We start from the raw sequence: 19877 nt of genomic DNA, 5'->3' as shown, positions 1-19877 counted from the left end.
TCCATGGGTCCCTCTATCCAGTGCCATTCTGGCTCTGCACATGTGCCAGCTGATGAGACTGGGCTACAGCCATGAGAAGCGGGCATTAGCCCAGAGTCCTGTTCTCCTCTAGTCTTTGGGCAGCTCCACCCCCTCACACATAAGCATGTGTGGGGGCAGGTTGGGCAATGGGACTCTTGCACACTGCCTCTGGGACGGCATGGCCTGGCTTTCCAGGAGCTGTGATGTGAGCCTCATGGGAGCTGACATGGAGAGAGGACTTGTGTAGGCCATCAACTGTGGCTGCTGAAGACTTCTTACCCTGGCCTTTATGCACAAGGCCTGGGGTGAGCTTCGATACGCGGACGTACCTCTGCAAGCTCACTCAGTGTGTCCTCCAACACCTTCACAGTGAGGATGAAGGCGCGCTGTGCCAGGACCTGGCGGTCAGCATCTCGCAGATATTTCCTGCGGTCATACAGAGGGACAGAAATAGTGGGACAGTGTCAGAAGCCATATAGTACAGCTAAGTGATGAGTCAGCACCTTACTTCCACCCCAGGAACACTGGGACTGTGTCCCCCCTATTTAAGTCTGTCCCCTAAAGTGCCCTTTGGACCGTATACTTCACATTCAGTAAGTCTCGGACTTGGTCCCAGTGGCTGCCCTGAGCCCTCTGGAGTACAGGTCAGCCAGAGGTCAGGGCTATGGTGGGCTAAGTGATGGCTCAGGGAAGGCTGGGGGCTAAGTTCCTCTCCCTCAGGTTGGTCTGGGATGCTTATGCTTCATGGCCAGGCTAGTCCTGTGTCAGCTGTATCTCCAGACATAGCATCCCCAACCTCTACACAAGGCAGTTGTAGCAGATACACTCTGTTTGTGTCCTTCTGGCCAATGAAGCCATGGCATCTGTTGAGGCTCAAGCCTTCTGCTGTCTGCCTCCTACTGCCCTGGGGGCCAGGGCTACTTTCAGATTATCTATTCCCTACACCTCACACTAGTTAGTGCCTCTGAGAGTGCAGCTGGGCAGGAGGGATGGTCTAACCATGGAGACTATCAGCTTGTGTCAGTCCAAGAGAGCTTAAGGCAGAGAGGTGCTGGGCTTGTATTCTACATACTAAGAGCTGTCCCTCACGAGTGAGGGAAGGCTGGGACTTCTGGACCAACAGATCTCAGAGCCAGGTGCGGTCAGTGGGGACAGGCCTGGGTAGAGGACGAGCCAGGCTGTGTGTGGTGGCTCACTCACTTGCCCTGGTCTGGTGTCCGCTGCAGCATGGAGGACACCTTCAACAAGGTGCTGTGGTCGCGGAGCTGGGCGAGAACCTTGAGTAGCAGCACGATGGAACGGTTCATGTGCCAGGCAAAGCTGCCTGGCCGGTCAATCTCATCCACGGGGATCCGCCAGATGCCCTATGGGACAGGCAAGGAAAGGCTCAGGGAGGCTGCCACCACTCTGGCGCCTTAGGTACACCTTGCCTGAAGTCCCCTCAAGTCTGCCACTGTGCACAGGGCCTAGGCAGGGGCTTCTCAGCTCCTTCATGTCAGCCAGAGGAGGACAGGAGTGCAGCTGCCTCTGCCTATCCCCTTGTCATCCATGGCAGAGAATGGTATATGTAAGGTTCTCTAAGCATTTTCCCTAGTCAAAGTCATACCAAGTGGGCTGCCTCAGCCCCTTCCTTTCATGTGGCTTCGTCCCACATGCTTACTGGACCTGCTGCCTGTGGTGGCTGTCACACAGTGCTCACACTCTCTGCACAGGTACCGTGCAAGAATGCAGGAGCATCCAGGGGAGCAAACACTGAACCAGAGGACCGCTGACACTCTAACAGCTGCTGCTGGAGGTCACGCTCCTGCAGACTCACTTCCCTCAACCCCTGCTCCCAGCTATATGCAGGAAATCAACCCAGGCCCCCAACACCCGTTAGATCGGTTTGCTTTGGTAGTCGCTCCTCCCCTCTTCCTTAACCCACCCATATCTAACCACAAGGCGCTGCCCCCTACCCTGCCCCCAGTCATCACCAGCACCCTTGCAGGATCCTATGACATCCACTGGGATGTTGAGGTCTGGTCTTTTGCTACACTAAACACTGGTTGCTCCCAGAGAGCACACACAGACACGGGTGATGCTATGTAGCCTTGTTCCCCAAGTTATTCCTGATTGGTGAATAAAGATGCAGACAGCCAAGCTGGGCAGAAGAGAGACAGGTGGGGTTTGGGGTTCCCAGGCTTGGGGTCAGAGAGGTTGGGGAAAAGGAAGAGGAGAGAGAAGCTGCCATGGGGTAAGAATATTAAAATAATGGTTATAATAACTGGAGTTAAGAGCAGTGCAGACGAAACATGGCAAATTATATAATAGGATTATTGGCTGGGAAACAGACATAGTAGCATAGAGGGTAGATACCTGCCCAGCTCTTGTGCTGAATAAGGCTTATTATAAAGTGTGTGTGTGTGTGTGTTTTATCCAGGAACTATATGGTTAAAGACGGGACAGAAACCCTGGATTGGGATTAAATATTTTCAACAACACTGGGGTCCATCAGGGTATAGGGGTAATGTGGCTGGCAGAGGGAAGGGGTGGTGTGTGAACACTCAGGAGATCTGTCTGACACAGGCCCTCCGTGGCCTGGAAGAAGCTGCAGATCCCAGTGGGGTCCCTGTAGTTACCCCCCTGAGAAGCTCCAGCTAGCATAGGCCCTGGATCTTGACAGGCTCAATCATGAGGTTTCTGGGTCTCAAGTGTCACTCACGGGGACCTGAGAATGGCAGAGGGTCTGCCCTCTTCTCAGAGATGCATTCAGAGCTCTAGGAATTTGAGGCCAGCCTGGTCAACAGAGCAAGTTCTAGACCAACCAGGGCTACACAGAGAAACTCTGTCTCAAAAGCTAACTCCTTTACCCCATTTGCTCTTCTGAACTGTGCTGAGTGATGTGATTGGAATGGGGAGGACGTGTGATCAGAATGGGGAGGACTTTCCCCTAGGAGCAGTTGGAGGCAGGGGAAGTGGCCTTGCTCCTCAATGTTCTTTACAGCCTTCAAGCCAGGAGCACTGGAGTGCAGATACAGGCAGGCTGAGGGAGAACAGAGAGAAGGTCCTGGGGCCTCAGCTATAGGGAGTCGGGTTCCAATATCCATCTGCTCTGGGTACTAGCATGCTAGCTCTCATGTCAGTTATACATACTGGGGCTAATCAACATTGGTGGCAGCTAGTGTCAACTCTGGTTACAATTAGTAGAACGGTATCTTTTCTATATGGTACAGGGCTGCCCCCCAGGGACTGAACCAACATCAACTGGCAACAAGGCCTTGGGTGTGCAGACAACCACTGTTAAACCACCATCCATCCATCCATCCATCCATCCATCCATCCATCCATCCATCCATGCATACATACATATATGTACACACACACGCCCCCCCCCACACACACATACACAGAGGCGGGGTGTGAACTCTGGATCAACCTGGATTAATTATACTGGTGTGTACCAAGGCAGGTATTGTTGGTGTTTTTTAATTTTCTACCTCAGCTGCCTCTCTAACTTGCTTGAGTCCCTTGGACTGACACAAGCCACAGATTCTATGCCTGTGAGCCTCTGTCTATGTCCTTCCGCATCCGCTGTCTAGCCAGCTCTCCCAATGTTTTTCCCAGGCCCTACTGTGACATCTGGTCCCTCTTCTCTGAAGCACCCTGGCTTGCTGTCCTGTGACACAGCAGAGATGACTCGAGGCCAGCCTTTCAGACGATGGCTTTGGGGCTGGCAGGGTGTCCTGGCCAGGGTGGGTCTGCTTTAGCTCTAGGTTCTGAGGGGCCTGACACTAACTTGGCAGAGTAGGTGGGGCATCCATCTTGAAAGCTTTCTGCCTCCCATTTTATTGAGTGTAGGGAACCCTAACTAGCTCCTGAACATTGCCATGTTCAACTGTGTGGGGCAGGTAAGAAACAACTGTATTCACAGCAAGCAAAGCTCTTCCAAGCTTCAAGTGTATACGATGCCCCATGGGGAGCATGGGAAAAGCATGAGGACAAACTGACTCTCTCCTAAAAGGCAGCGGTGAGGGGGGCAATGTGATGGTTCCGACTGGCGTTCACTGAGCACAGCCCGCCTAGCCACCAGAAAGCCATCCCACCGTTAAAGAAAGGAGCTGAGGAGGTGCTACCCGTATAAACTATGTTTGGCACATGCAGGGGGTGGGACGGGGAAGCAGAAGATACTAGGCAGACATTAAGGCACAGGAGGCCAGGGCTGCTGCAAAGGCTCCCGCTCCCCAAGCTGAGACTCGATGGCACGGGATCGTGGTCACCTTCCCGGGCAAGGGTAGGAGGAGGCGGACCCAAGCCCTTCTGGGGGCTCTAAGAGGCCTGTCAGGCAGGTGAGGCTCATGACTGCCATGGAATCACGTTCAGTAGCAGGGGAAGAAGTAACACCAGCCAGCCGTCAGCTCTCGAGGACACCTACTCCCCCAGAGGTGAGGCCTGTCCGCAGAGGTCTCTCTCCCTCTCTCTCTCGTCTCGGCAGCACCCGGGTCTCGGCTCCCGCGCACTGCCCACCTCGGCTCCGGGTGTCGGCTCCCACGCACGGCCCACCTCAGCTCCGGGTCTCGGCTCCCGCGCACGGCCCACCTCAGCTCCGGGTCTCGGCTCCCGCGCACGGCCCACCTCAGCTCCGGGTGTCGGCTCCCACGCACGGCCCACCTCAGCTCCCTTCACATCACAGCAGCGCTCATTTCAGGAAGGAGGAGGCAGAGTTCCAGGAAAAGCAGAGGAAGCGGACACCCTGACACATTCTCCAAATGAGCCCGGAGAGGCTTCAGGTCCAGCTACTACAGCCACCGTGCTCCAGTTCCATCCTGGCCTTCTCCTGGAGACCCTGCTGGGCAAGGCCTGGTTCATTCATCCCACATGTTCATTCACATGTTCCACAAGACTCTTGAATTTACTGGGTGTCACCTCCTCTGTTTCCTGAACAGGCTCCTTCTCTTCCATGGACATGCAGCTAGCAGGTGAACCCCTAGCAGGGGGCCTTGGGAATAGTGCTTTGCCCTCTCAGCTTGGGGCCGTATACAGATGGAGAGAAACCTGGATAGGTGGGGGAGGGGGTTGGGAGGATGTCCTGTGGCTACCAAGCTATACTGAGAAAGGACAGAGTCAGGAGGCAGCAGGGTAGAAAACAAGCCAACTCTGCCTTCTGCCTGAGCCGAGCAGAATCTGTCTTCTGTGTTTACAGCTCCAGGATGGACTGGATACAGCCCTCTCCAATGGGGCCAAACTAGAACTCATCCTTCCCCAACTGCCGCACTGAGCCAGCTCCCAAAGATGGTACGGGGGGGGGGAGGGGTGTCTCAGGATGAATCGGGTAGACATCTGTTCTGTTTTATCACAGCCCACAAGGGAGAGGTGTGGGGCGATGCACAGGCTGCACGGCACCCAGCCCAAAGCCCAGAAGAGAAAGGCATGGACCCCTGGCAGGAGTTAGGGAAAAGCCAGAGTGAGATGTGCTAGGGCTAGCATGGAGGATCTATCTGAGCAGCGGGCTCCTACGTGAAGGACCCTGGTGGGAAGCAGATGGAAAAGAGCCTGCAGCAGAGTTCACGTCCACAGCTCTGAGGGACAGGCCAGAGCAGGAACACACATTGGAGAGCCAGCAGCATTGTGGGAGTCAGAGCATCAGGATGCTATGAGGAGTCTCCTCTGTAGGACTACGCTTTCACATACCTGCAGGCATACAAACTGTCCTTAATCAGCCTCACTGGATTCCTGGGTTGTGCTGTCACCAAGACTGGGCTCCCTGGTGGTCAGTGCGGCTGGGGATAATGCTTCCTTGCTCAGAGTACTGTGTTGTAGGCAGTCGGGTCTTCCCAGCAGCCCCAGCGTACTTCCAAATACCACATTGTACTCAAGTCTCTCCTACATGGCAAGTACTTCACTGCCAACATCTCAGCCCATCTCCGCCCTTAGAGTGGTTCTGGGCTCCGTGATAACAGATGAAGTCACTGAAACAAACACTAACAACTGAATAATTTATGGGGTCCCAGACTGCAGGCTGAAGGTTAGACACAAGTTCCCAAACCCTCCCCACAGCCTGCTGTGTCCTCTCACTACTATGGAGACAACAGGGGATTCCTTTAGGAGCCACATCCCACAGGACGATGGGTCCTGGGTACATGGAGCTGGGGCGTGGTCGCTGCTCTGAGGGTTTCTGAAGCCTTTCTCGGGAGCAGAGAGCTGCGTAAGTGAGGCAGCCTGTCAGCCTGTGGTAGCACTCACAGATGCTCATCTACTCACAATGGACTGCAGAGAAGTGTGGGCGGGAGAGAAGCCTGGCCAGGAGGCTGCTGAGGCTTTGCCTTCCACTAATGGCAACTGTGGTGCGTAGAACACCACAGAGGGAGCAGACAGCAGCGGCTCCTGTGGGCATGAGCACTCTGCCTGGGTAAGGCTCTGCCTGTGCTCCCATCTTGTAACGTCCCCACATCCTGTGGTCAGGGGGAGCATATTCCTGAGGAGACCCAGACTCCTCTTCTCCCTCTCCTCTCAGAAGCCTGCACATACCTGCTACGGGCCTTGGTGTAGACGGAAGAGCTTGTCCACACATACTTCTGGACCTGAATACCTGACCCGACGGCTGCTGAACACAGCCTCTTTACTCAGCCCAGAGCCAACTGCCCCAGCGGACAGGCAACTGCCCCAGCAGGCAGGCAACTGCCCCAGCAGGCAGGAACCACAGATACAAATTTAGATCTGGTTCTCCCAGCACACTTTGTAGTAACAGCACAGCCTGTGGCTATTCTGAGATTTCTACCTTTCTGTCACAGATCCTCCTGGAACCCCTTCCTTCTCCAAGGTATGAAGCACCTAGAGCAGGGAACATGCCTAGAAGGCCTGGGAAAGACAGAAAGGAAGGGAGCTGGGGAAGGAATGGCCTAGACAGCAACACTGGGGAGCGGGGGAGGGCTCAGAGTTTCATTCTTTTGCCACACTGGCAGAGATACCCCAAAACACCCAGGTTCTTTTTTCCCAGAGAGTGTAACTGAGTTTCGATGACCTGCTCAGAGATGTGCGGTGACAATGGACCGGGAAACAGGGCTCTGTCTTCCTCACTGGAAAGCTTCTCCTCATGGTCTCACTTCTATCACTCCCAAAGGAAGGAGCTGGCAGGGCTTTGAACCACGTGCTTCTTAAGCAGCTAAGAACCAGCAATCTCAGCACACAGCAGGCATGGCCTGCAAGGCTTGCTCACAGGCAGGGTGGCTGGCCACTGGCTGGTGTCCTTCCACTAGCAACACAGGGGCCTCACAGAGTTAAAGTGCTGCAGGCCTACTGCAGGAGATGGCCTTCAGTCTTGGTCCTGCCAGGGCTTAGTTGCTTTTTCCAGCTGTTCCTTGTGGCTACACACAAGACTGAGATGTGATACTTGTTCTGATTTGCCATTCTCAGGGTCACACCCAGTAGGACACTAGGCCAGGCAGGAGGGCAGAGGAGGGAAGATCTCATCTGGGGACACCTAGAAAGGTTATAAAGGAGCCACCTGGGTACCACACAAAGGTTCTGATAAGGAAAAAGCAACAGATTGTAGACAGCACCTGAGGAGACCCAGGACAGTTGGGTCTAACTGAGGAAACAGCTGGGCTACTAGGCAGAGATGTTAGGAAAGTTTAGGCTCTCCACCTTACCCAGGTCCCCAATCGAGGGGTCTGAGTTTGCCGGGGGTCTGCATGGGCTCTACCTGGCCAGCGGAGGCTCTGCTCACTGAGACTGCCTCTAACTCTTGACCTCAGTCCACGGTCCTCAGCCTGAGACATAACAGTTGCCCTGCCACAGCCCTGGGACACTGTGCTGTTCTAGGAGGGCAAACAGACAGACAGGTCTGCATTGCTTTTGAGGAGCTCATGATCTATGACGTAAAGTCTAGCAGGTGGAGGCTCCCAAAGCCTGAAGGAAAGGGAGCCAACCTGCATGAGAAACTAGGGAACAAGGACAGTATACTATCAACCATGGAGCCTTCCAACTCTCTTAGAGAAGGGGTGTGTGGCAACATCCCAGTCATCTAGGTACAAGTATAAAAGAGAGGCTGGCGTGTGAAGTTAAGAGACCAGGGACTTGACTGGCAATGGTGGCGCATGCCTTTCATCCCAGCACTTGGGAGGCAGAGGCAGGCGGATCTCTGAGTTCAAGGCCAGCCTGGTCTATAGAGTGAGTTTCAGGACAGCCAGGGCTACACAGAGAAACCCTGTCTCGATAAACCAAACCAAACCAACCAACCAAACAAACAGAAAAAAAAAAGGAGGAGGGGGCAGAGACTTTGAATGGTGCTCGGGCAAAGCCAGAGAATACAGGAATGAGAGGCCGTGTCTCTGCTGAGAAGATAGAAACGAGAAACAGGTAGCTGAGGGGGGAGGGGGATGTCCTGAGCCCAAAGAAGCTATTCCCATGTCATCAAAACCACCTCCTTGACAACAACCGCAGAATTCTTTATCCCATAGTACATGGGCGACAGCTTGACATCTGAGCTAAAGTTTTCAGGTCATTATTTAGAATGCTGGATTGGAAAGGGCAGTAGGCAGGAGGAGGAAGCAGGTGGATCCCTGGGGTGGGGCCTGGTGCCTCAGCTGATACAGCTGTGGGATGGTAACAACAATGGGTGAGCAAGGCTTTCTAGTATAGCATGCTTTCAACAACCTGTTCACTGACATCAGTACTGTGAATCCGAGAGAGAGAGAGAGAGAGAGAGAGAGAGAGAAAATGTGTGTGTCTACCCCTCTCCCTGTGGCCCTTCTGGGTATGGGCACGCAGGTGAACAGGGGAGAGTAAGCCGTCTATCACAGAAGCAGAAGACACAGGTGCTGGCACAGGCTGAGAGTGAGCTGCTAAGCAGTGGAGTCCCTCAGCAGGAGAGAGCTCGGCAACTCCCCTCCTCCACCCTAGAAATGCACTGAAACCTCTGCAGACTCCAACACAACCTCAACATTAACAGCAACCCAACTCCAAGAGGCAGGGGATGGTTCCGTGCAAGGCACAAGCAGTTGGGAGTGGGGGTGTCACAGCATCCTCCAGTCTTGGGGTGACACCTGTCGCCCATGCACACACACAGACCACTCACACTAGACGACCTGGAGAGATTTGTGAACAGGGTATTGAGAGATATTTCCACTGTCACTCAGTCCCTGGGGCTGACTATGTCTCTCGGGCCGCCCAGCCTCTCCCACATCAGATCTCACTCTCTTGTTCTGAAGAGACTAGCTCCTTTGTGAGCCTGCAAGCAGCAGGAAGCTGAGGCTACGGCACAACTCTACCAGCTCTTGCACCCCATCTGACCCCAGGACGGAGAGCATCAGGATGCTGCCAGTCAGCTTGGTAGCACCCAGGGCCTCATGTACAGACGCTCCCTCTAGCACCTCCTCCTGCTCAGGAGATTTGGTGTTGGAATCCAGGACTGCTTTCTAGGTAGGTAGGTAGCTACTCATCCTTTTGATGCTCTTAGGAGAGAGGGGCCCTGCAGCACCTTCTGGTCCATGCTAAAGATGGAGGGAAGCTGGAGCCCTTCCCTCCCCTGCAAGCCCCAAACCACCGTAGACAGAAGTTTCTTCAATGAGCACCTCAGAACCATATGGAAGGCAATCTGTGGTCTCAGGACAGTGCAGCGGCTGTCAGGAATACCCTCAGTTCTCCCTCGCAAGGTCCTGCTGTCCAGGCAGGGCTACTGAGGGCAAGGGATTCCCCCTGCTATTACAGGTAATGAGTCCTCAACAGACTCAGGCAGGGGCTGGGGAACCCTGCAATTTGCCTGCAGCTGGCGTCTGCTGTTTCCAGCCTTTTCTGCCAAATGAGACATATCATGCACTAGGTCCCCTCCCCTCCCCCCTCCTGAGAAAAGCAGAACCGACAAACAACTGAGCTTGGGGAGAGCCTGGCAGCCAGCCCTGCCCCCATGTGCGTGCGGAACTAGTAGCGCCCCACGCCCAGCCCATACGACCCTTACCCCAACCCCTAGCCCTCCTACTCTTGAGGGCTGAGTGGCTACGACCCCGGGCCCCATGTTCCGAGCCGGACCGCACTTGCAAAGCGCTGGCACCATCTTCCCGCCCCCGCACAGCAGCTATTTTTAGCTAGGGAAGCACCGCGCCCGGGCGCCGCTGCCCATCCCGCCCGGCGGCCCGCTCACCATCCCCGAGAGCGGCACCGCGCAGCTTTTTGTCAGCGCCTTCTGCTGCGAAGTTGTTGCAGCTAGTGGCTTTCGTTTTCGCAGGCGCACACCCACGCCTGGGCTCCGGCCCGGGGCTTGGTCGGGCTGGGCTGTCCTGGGTTTGCTGGGCGGGCGCAGTACAGACTCCACCAGCGCCAGCCGCCCCCGCGTGCCACTACCTAGGCCAGTCTGGCCTCCCACCTGACGTTCGGTAGAACGCCAGCCCAGTCTGGGCACGGGGGGCACCGCACCCACCGCCGGCGACTTCCTCTGTAGAGGCGCAGGGGAAACCGCGGCCCTCGGGCTTCCTGCTGCGCCCGGGGCGGGGGCAGCTGCCCGAGCCCACCCGGGGCGGGGGTGGGGGGGACTTAGCGCAGAAAAGCAGAGAGCCAGGCAGGCAGAGGTGAGGTGGTCGTGCAGCCCTGGTCCCAATCCCTGCCCTCGGCCGCAGGCAAGTTCCTACCCGCCGGCTCCCTGGTGGCATCTGTGCAGGAGAGCTAGTGCGGGCGCCAGGCCATGGCCGCGGAGGCTTGCTCCTCACTCGCGGCGGGCCGGGGCGGGGCAGGCAAGAGCCGGACGGTCCCCCCGGCAGTCGCTTGGCAGCTTAACTGACTTTTGCCGGCCAATCCTGGCGGGGTCCTCAGCCTAGCCGCCAGGGGTTCAGTGACGCCAGGCTGCCCACCGGCTGAGGGGTATCTAGTACACAGCCCCTGCTTGGCACAGGAAACTGTGGGACGGGGAGGTGAGTTTGGGAGGCAGGATGGCAATGGCCAACGGCAGCACATGCGTGGGCAATCTTCCATCTGCAACGGGGCTCCAATGTGAACAGCGCCCTTCCCCCCTTTGTGCCACACGGTGCCTTAGAATCATAAGTTGTAGGAGGGCCACACTAGAGCTGTCAGTCGGGACTAGAACGAAGACTTCTGGAGTAACATTCTCAAAGAAAGCACAACAAAGATGTCGTGTGAGTTCTCCAATAGAAGCCATCTATTTTCTCACAGGGTATGCAGCTGGGCCAGGTAAATGAAGACCCTCCCCACCTCTGCATTTCAAGAACAGGTGCCCAACTCCTGTGAGCAGCTTTGCAGAGCCCAGGGAAAGATTTCTACGAAGGGCGGGCTCAGAAGGGAAACGGTGCTCTAGGGCACAGAACAGCACCCATGGCATTGATCTGCACAGGGCATCTTCAACCTAGTGAGGCAGACCGTGCAGGAACTGTCCACCAAGTCCTGGCTGCTCTTCCTGCCCAGGTAGAAGAAAACACCAAGGAAGGAACAGAAGACCCCGCCTCCACTCATTTCGCCTTTCCACACCAGGGCTCTGAGCCCTTGCCACACTCCTAAAGGCCTTTATCCACCTGTCAATCACGACACTTGAGCTGGCTACTTTCCACTTGTCTTAGTCTAGCTTCTGCCCACCAGTCTCTCAAACAAGCATGGGTCCAGCCCTCCTCCTCTCAATCTAGAGAACAAATCAGTTTTCTACCCTTGGAAGATGACGGTCCTGCTCAGCAATGGGCTTGTTGCTGGGGACATGGAAGAAAAGACCTGGGCTCCTAGAGGTTCACTTGTAGGCGAGCGAGCACACACACACACACACACACACACACACACACACACACACACACGAGCACAAGCCTTTTTCAAACTCTGAGAAGGACAGGGCTTTCAAATGCACATCCCCACGACAGCATCAACTGTGTCCTCACTGCTACTGTTCTTTGACAGACAACACCACAGGAATAGGTTCTGGGAGACTGAGCATTGGTACCGTTACACAGCTGTAACCCTGGGACCCATCACGCACACCCTGCCAGCCAAGTCTGGATCATTCTCCTTGCAGTTGTCTCCAATTTCTGGAGCAGACATCATAACCAGGTGCCAAAATGCCACTTGTATGTCATGTAACTCATGACCTCACTTCACACCTCTTCTACTTCCTGAAAGATCAAGTCAGACCAAAGGAAGCTGAGAACATGTGCTCATCACCTTCACCCAGGCCAGGAAGAAGGTGTGTTATCAGTGTTGTGCACAACTGTCTGGAAGGAAGTCTCCAGGGGGCCTCCAGGCCCACCAGCAACACCTACTCTCCAGAGCATGCCTGCCCTGCCACAGACAGCTCTCTCCAACACTGGGCTCCTGGAGAAGGGTGCTGAGTGGCCTTGAAGGCCCAGTACTGTCACAGCAACAGAGAAGCCTACAGTACTTAAGAACTTGCAGGGGTCAGGGGTATAGGGTATGGGTTGCTAAGTCCTGAACAAGCAAATTTTCAAGAAGGACATCTCTACAAGAACATCTATTCCCAGCTGGGCTCTAGAGGCCTGGGCATACCCACCTAACCTTGTTTTTTGAGGTAGGGTCTCACTGTAGTTCAGGCTGGCCTCAAACTTATGGCAACCTTTTTGCTTCAGCCTCTGACTGACTGCTGGGATTACAGATGTGAGCTACTACCTATCTTGCACTGGCCTCTTAAACCCCGTTTTTACACCATGGGATGTCTTGCACTCCAAACCCTGGCGTGTACCAACCCTCTCCAGAGGCACCGTCATCTCTAGCTGACCAGGGACAGCAAAGCCCTAGTGCAGTATTTCTCACAGGGTAACAATCACAGATAAGGTTCTACCCAACAGGAAGGGGGTCACCTATTCAGAGCAGAGGCCCTCTGATGGCAAAATATGGCCTATGTCTAACCGTAACCCAGCACTGCGGTAGACTCTAAGCCAAGCTGAACTTGACTCTAAATACTGAGTCAAACCCTTCCACATGCATACTTCTCTGTCGTGAGAGCAAGGGGGTCTTCTCAGCCCGCCTCAATGTTCTTCCTCCTGGCATCTCTACCGCCCTCTTCATTGGGGCCTCTTACATGAGAGGCTCACACCACACTATTTTCCTTTGCTCTTTTGTCTGTTTCCCAATGAAATGCTTCTTTCAGATATTATGTTCAAGTTCAAGTTCAGTCCAGACTTCCAGAAGTGCTGCTCCTCACCTCTGGTGAATTCAGATTGGCAGACAGTCATCTCCAAGACCCACACCACCACACTAGAGGTGCCTGGGCTCAGGGTTGGGCACTGTGATGGTTTAAATATGCTTGGCCCATGGGAAGTGGCACTATTAAGAGATGTGGCCTTGTTGGAGGAAGTGCATCACTGTAGGGGTGGGCGTTGAGGTCCTATGTTTAAGCTCTGCCCAGGATGGAATGGAAGCCTCTACCTGGCTGTCTTCAGATCAAGATGTAGAACTCTCAGCTCCCTCTGCAGTGCCATGCCTGTCTGCCTGCTGCCAGGCTTCCTGCCATGATGATAAAAAGACTGAACCTCTGAACCTGTAAGCCAGCCCCAATTAAATATTTGCCATTATAAGAGTTGCCTTGGTCATAGTATCTCTTCACAGCAATGGAAACCCTAATGGTAACCATGAGGGGGGATATCATTTGAAATGCAAACAAATAAAATTATTTTAAAAAAGAAGAAAAAAGACAGGCATGGACTCAAATTTAAGGAATGTAACAGTGGACTCCAAGCTGAGGGGCGCATTCCCTTACTGTGAACTACACACAGACATCCTCTGTCTTCTATAAAGGGACTCCTCACCCACAGCCATTGGAGGCCAGCCTTGTCTCCCTAAGGCATCCAAGCACTTCCACACTGGATGTCCAAGGCAGTTACTGGCTGGTTGTTCCATGCAGTTATTGCTGAAGCATGGCCTGCAGTGGAAGACCCTCTCTGGCTAAGAATACTCTGCTTCAGGAATTCAGCCCCATGCCAACCCTAATGGCTGGTCTTTGCTGGAGCCCAGAACTGGCCTTCATTTGCCTCATTGCCTTAAGAGCCCCAGTCTGAGTCACTAATGACTAGGTGAGCCTATGCAGAGAGTGAACAGTGTTAAGGGCACTAGACAATCTGCCCCTCACCAGTGATGCCCTGGGGTCTATCTTAAAGGTCCACGCGGCCTCATCTTTGTTGAACTAATGTAGGACATATATACTTAGTACTTTACAAAAGGGTTGTTATTTTGTTTTGCTTTTTGAAACAGGGTTTTGCTAAATAGCTTAGCTGGCTAGCTTCAAACTCATGATCCTCTTTGACTCAACCTCCTGAATACTGAAATTACAAGCAGGTGCCATTACTCGAGGCTAAAACAAAATTTGTTTTTGAATTGGTGAAATAGCACAGTTGGTCGATTCTTGCTGCTGAGTCTGACGAGTTAACTTGAGCTTGATCCCCAGGACCAACATGGTGGAAGGGACCTCCCCGGGGGCACATGCACTTGGCACATGTGTTGTTGTCACATACATGCATGTGCTCAAGCACACATGTTTTCCCCCCCCCATACACACACATTTTGAATCAAGCAAGCTTGTGCAGTTCTTCAGAGACTTTCCCGATCTATCCCAATCTCTCTCACTCATTGCACTATCAGTGATCCTTGTCACCCCGTCCCTTACCCCCCACCCCACTGCCCTCCTGAACACAATGTCACCGTTGGTCAGCAGTACCCTGTTCTCATATGCTCTTTAACCTAACCCTGAAGTACTGTCTGGCCCGCTGTGCAGATGAAGAAACTGGCTTGATCACAGCTACACATCTCACAGTGTGGGATGGAGCCAGGGATGGAGAAGGGTTTCCTCTTGAGAGCAGAGGTAGGTAAGACATAAACCACTAAGACCTGTGTATGTGAGTCTTTGGCTTACCCTTCTGGGGCAGTTCCTGGCCCAAAGCACCTGCCACCATGATAATCCATTGTGTTAAAAGTCAAACTTTCCAAAATAGGAAAAACAGGGTGGAGGAGAGGTGGGGGAGGGAGGGAGGAAAGGAAGGGGAGGGAGAAAAAAAACTGGGGAGAGATTAAAACTACTTAAGGAAGGAGGCCTGGCCCTGAGGTAAGAAGAGACCCTGAGCAGTGAGTGCTGGGTACATAGCAGATACGAAGTGTACAGCCCTTCAGGGCCCTGTTCAGAAGCTGGCAGGGCACAGCTAAGCAGGTGGAGCTTGGCGCTTCCTGCTGGAGTAGTGGCCATCGCATCTGTTTTTCATTGGCTATGTGAATAGGTTTCTTTTGGAAAAAGAGATGGAAAACCACTGACCTTATCCAATTGGCCCACCTTTGGAGATGGAGAAACAGAGGTCAAAGGGGCTGGAGACAGGAAGTCTAAAGTAGGGCAAGGCATAGTCCCTCACCAGTGTGTGCAGTTGGTTTAGGTACCTGCCTTTCCAGCCCATCCTGTTATGTGTAAGCCCCCCAACAGAAGCTCTTGGCTGGCAGGCCCACACTGGAGCACAGCAAAGCAGAGAAGCCCTTAAAGAGCTGAGGGCAACCTTAGGTTCTCTGCTGCCATGGGCATGGATCCCAGGCTCACTGCGGTGGCCTGTAACCTGCTGTGAGGACATACTCTTCTATGGGAGCAATAGCAACAGGTGGCCCGCAGTCCCCTCACCTCCCCACAGCATGTCCAGTACTCTGAGGCTGAATAAAACGGAGTCTAGCGCCGCCACATCTTTACTCTCAAAAGGGTGGATTCTTGAAGTGACTTCCCCTTCTTTCTGTAGAACCTCAGAGTTCCCAGCTCCTGCTTCTCAACATCCACGGAACTCTCCCAGCTTCTGTCCTTCCCTAGGCCTCTTCTCTGCCTTGTCCTACTCCAGTTTGAGAGCTTTGCTCAGGGGCTAGGAACATGACTAGAAGTATAGATCTCTCCTGCTACTGCCCTAGGCTGGCCCACTGCTGCCCAGCACACTGGGGCTTAAGACAGTGTCCTGGTGGCACCGCCTAAGCCGAAACCATCACGCTCAGGCATCAGAGAGATAGAATCTACAACAGGAAAAGAAGTCTGCTAGAATGTTCTCTGGGAAAACATTAAACAGTATGCTCTTGACTGAGTACTCACTCTGAAAAGAGTGGCTGGGAGTGGAGGGGATCTGGGCTGAGGCTGACCAGACTTATCCATGATCCCACAGTTCCCCTAGGGAGAAACCAGCAGTGGTCCTCAGCAGCCATACAGAAACTGAGGCATGGAGGCTGGCTCACAGGACATGGGACCCGGGCCCTGGACTTGATCCCTTGCTCTGCTGCTCACTGGTTGGATGACCTTGAACAAGTCATGCTGTGGCATCTATGGGGACTTTTGCATCCTCTGTCAGCATTGCCCCAAGACTCAGGATGCGAATGAAAAGCTCACCCCCTCTTCTGCCCATGTGTTCTGGCCTTGCCACAATACTCAGTACCTCTAGGCAACAACTGCCTCTGGTGGTCAGAAAAGAATGCACACCACAGGAAGACATCCTAACAGCTGCTTACATTTGATTTCTGTTGCTTTAAATTTAAACCATGACTGCAGCAGCCTGGCTTGGCAAGATGTAACAGTCACAACCTGGGCCTGGGTGTCCTATGCAATGGCCCTGCCCCTGTCTGATCCTGGCTTCCCTACAGTGTGCGTCCTCTTGCAGGCCAGGAGAATCACAGCTTCTCTCCACTTGATGCCCAGGGAGAGGTCCAGCCTGACCCTGGGCTAACCCAGACTAAGCTGTGTAGTTCCAGAAAGTTCAGTAGCTCTGTGTATGAGAAGGACAGAGAGGTCAGTGCAGGCTCTGGGTCCATGCTAACCCTCTAAGATTCTCAAGAACAGGACCTCTTCTCCCTGGAGAACTTCAAGTGTTTCTTTTGTTTACTCTGCTTGAGCAATTGGCCCATGGATCATCCCAGCAATGCTAAAAATAGCAGGATTGCAGCAATTCCAACTACAGCCAAGAAACTCACATTTCCTCAATTGAAATTTTCCCCTGCTTTTCTCTGATTCCCACTATGATGTGACTGGCTGTTCTTTCGCCCCAGTAGCAGTTACGTTCCTGCTATACACCTTGGGCCATGCTCATGGTGAAGCAGCAGCTGAATCAGGCTAAGTGACCTATAAGAGTGACAGCCAGCAGAAAAGGGGTGAAGAACAGAGAAGCCGGCCAGTTTTCTCACCAGCCAGGGATTCTTATGCCTGCTGTCTTCAGTGACAAGCTGTCATGGGGAAAGAGAAGAAGTCACAACCAATGTCAGACAATGTCTTTTGAGAACCAGAGATTCTTGTTTCAGATGAGGTAACTCTAGGTTGGTGTAACAGACAGCATTCTCCTAACCATGGACACCCACAGGCATCTTCCCTGAGGACTACCTGTGCCTCCTCAGTGGTTTCCTGGTGTCTGTCCTCTGGAGCAAGCCTGCTGAGCCCTAGAGCCCATTCCTTTGCCTTCCTGTATTCTCTTTCTTTATTTCCCTGCCCCTCATCCTATCAGTCTGTTTTTGGAACCATCTATTGACTTAGTCCAGGAAATCTAAATCCCAGTGTAGATATTGGTACACTCTCTCTGTCTATGGCAAGGGGCTGTGAAGAGTCCATGGGCTGTTGTAAGCAGAAGACCCAAGGAGTGGCAAGCGGTGCCCGGGTCTAATGTGTTCCACTTCACCTTCTATGGAGGAAGCACTGCTCTGGCGGCATCCAGTGCAGCTAGGCCAACTGGGGAGTGCCCTGTGGCAGACCACAACCAAGGGGCCTGAGCTCTACGTTCCACAGGGAAAAGCCAGGCTTCAATAAGCCCTGTGGGCAGATGATGAGAGAAAAGGGCTGTTATTTTCCCAGCCCACGGCACCTTACAGGTGCTCACCACTTCCCAGCAGTGGGTATCAAGTTCACAGAGGGGAAATGCCTATCCTCCGGGACACTACCCGTACTAAGTCCCAGCCAAGCAGTCTGTGTCAGAGGTACAAATGCTGCATCACAGCCATCAGAAGCACTTTCCTCCTTTTCTTTCCTAGCCTCGGGAGTGCCAGCCCCTCGAAGAGCCTAGATGGAAATGCTACCACGAAGCCCTGACGCCACAACCCAGCCAGCCAGGTCCTTGGGACAAAGCCAATTCAGACCAGCTCAACACGAGCCTGGCTACTGGCCCCTAACTGATCTTACTTCCTAGGTTAGGTATCTTATGTCCTCCTGCTTGCTGTCACTCTACTCTCCCCCATGGGTAGCATTCCTGCTTGGAGCAGCTGGGCCGAGTCCAGTGAAAGCACAAGCAGGTCAGTGGCTTTCTTCCCTTGAGTAAGGTTATCAGTCTCTCTAGTCACGGGCTCTAGTGCTACATAAAGCAAGACTCATAGCCCTCCTTCTCCACACACCAGCCACAGGACTCGGGCCAAGTCATGTGACCTGCCAGCATCCCTGGCTGACTAGGTGGCAGGCTTAGGATCTGGCCCATGGCACGTTGACAGCAGGTCAACATGCTTCCTGGGGTAGGGTATAAGTAACGGTTACAGTTGTTTCTGGTGGAAGCTCCTCTCCTGCCTTCGCCTGGCTCTGACCAGTGTACATGGTCGAGGAGTCTCACCGCCCATACTTTCGGGGCTTGTTCACACTGGGCTTCACTGGTATCTGCCCAAACAAGCCTCAACTTGAGTCTGGTGTTGGAGTAAGGATTATCCACAGCCCCACCAAACATGGTGCATCTCTGAAGCCACAGCGAGGAAGGAAAGCCAAGGAGCAAGTGAGAATGCCTGAGGCTGACCAGAGGAGGCAATGTTGGACCTGGATCTACCAACTGGAAATGAGGCCTGGCTATGGCTGGATTCCTGGGCACCTGAGCCAACATGTGCCTGTGTTCTGGGGTTGCCACTCCCCGGTTACTCATCTCAAAGAATTCCCAAAGATGGAGGACCTTTGAGATCACACATAGTCACCAGGCACTGAGCCGGGGGAGATGCAGCAGTAATCTAGGCGTGTAATAGTAATGCTCGTTTAGGTTCCCTGGGCTCCACAGCCTGTTCCTGCCTGGCTCTACTGACATCTACCCAGACAGCTCTATGGAAGGAGAACACTGCCCGAAGTGTGGCCTGGAAAGAGGGCATCTGTCCCACGGGCAGGGGAAGATGACTCCAAGGCCATGGGACCAACTGGCAGAAGTCCCAGTAGACCAAGTAGAAATGATCCCTGCCAAGGATGGTCACTTGGGGGTCTCTAGGGAACTTTCCTCCATCTCCAACTGTGGCAGATGGCTAGTCCCTCAGCTGGCCCCACCAGCAGAGACCCCTTCTTCCCTCTCAACCACAGCAAGGCCTTTGAGGCACTAGGCACTAATGTTAGGATCAACACACACAGCACAGACACTAAAGAAATAAAGAGAGCACACAATGCCCATCCCTTCCATTGGTTTAAGCCTCAGAGTCAGGACAAAAGACCCACCTGGGCCTCTGTGGTGCCGCCTAGAAGAAATGAGCGAGCCCAGAGTCTGGGTAGATAAAAGGAAGTAGCCTCGGGTATGGGAAGGGGCTCAGCTCTCCCAGTCACCTACAAACAGACTGAAAACAATCTAAATTCTTCACCACACCCTATAGATGGGTCTAATGAAAGTCATCTATGACAGATAGTTGGGAAGGACAGGTAAGTGTGTGGGAAAGGATCTGACCCAGAGCTGGGCCATTTGCCAGTATATGAAAGTATTAGATGTACAGGGATTGCTCTCTAGCCTCCAGGCATTTGTCCGGGAGACTCCTTTACAGTTGAGGCAGTTGCAGCAAAGCAGTATGCTGTATGACAGCATACAGCGTACACCAGGGAAGGGGATGACGGTGTACAGCAGACACCCGGGAAGGGGATGACGGTGTACAGCAGACACCCGGGAAGGGGATGACGGTGTACAGCATACACCCGGGAAGGGGATGACGGTGTACAGCAGACACCCGGGAAGGGG

At 53.7% G+C, this 19877-nt stretch overlaps 1 protein-coding gene across 1 annotated transcript in view; it reads right to left on the bottom strand.

Annotated features, from left to right (window-relative positions):
• Cabin1 (calcineurin binding protein 1) overlaps positions 1 to 19877 on the bottom strand; it is a 121193-nt gene that overhangs the window by 11948 nt on the left and 89368 nt on the right. Inside the window, exons 31-32 of the mRNA XM_028773981.1 lie at positions 1222 to 1385; positions 351 to 447 (exon numbers count right to left, since the gene is read on the bottom strand). Of these exons, the coding sequence (XP_028629814.1) occupies positions 351 to 447; positions 1222 to 1385 (261 nt within the window). The remainder of the gene's footprint in view (positions 1 to 350; positions 448 to 1221; positions 1386 to 19877) is intronic.

This window comes from Grammomys surdaster, unplaced genomic scaffold (assembly GCF_004785775.1).
Source record: "Grammomys surdaster isolate TR1022 unplaced genomic scaffold, NIH_TR_1.0 237, whole genome shotgun sequence".
Taxonomy (NCBI): domain Eukaryota; kingdom Metazoa; phylum Chordata; class Mammalia; order Rodentia; family Muridae; genus Grammomys; species Grammomys surdaster.
Note: the sequence above shows the minus strand (reverse complement) of the source record. Positions and strands in the feature narration are given on the sequence as shown.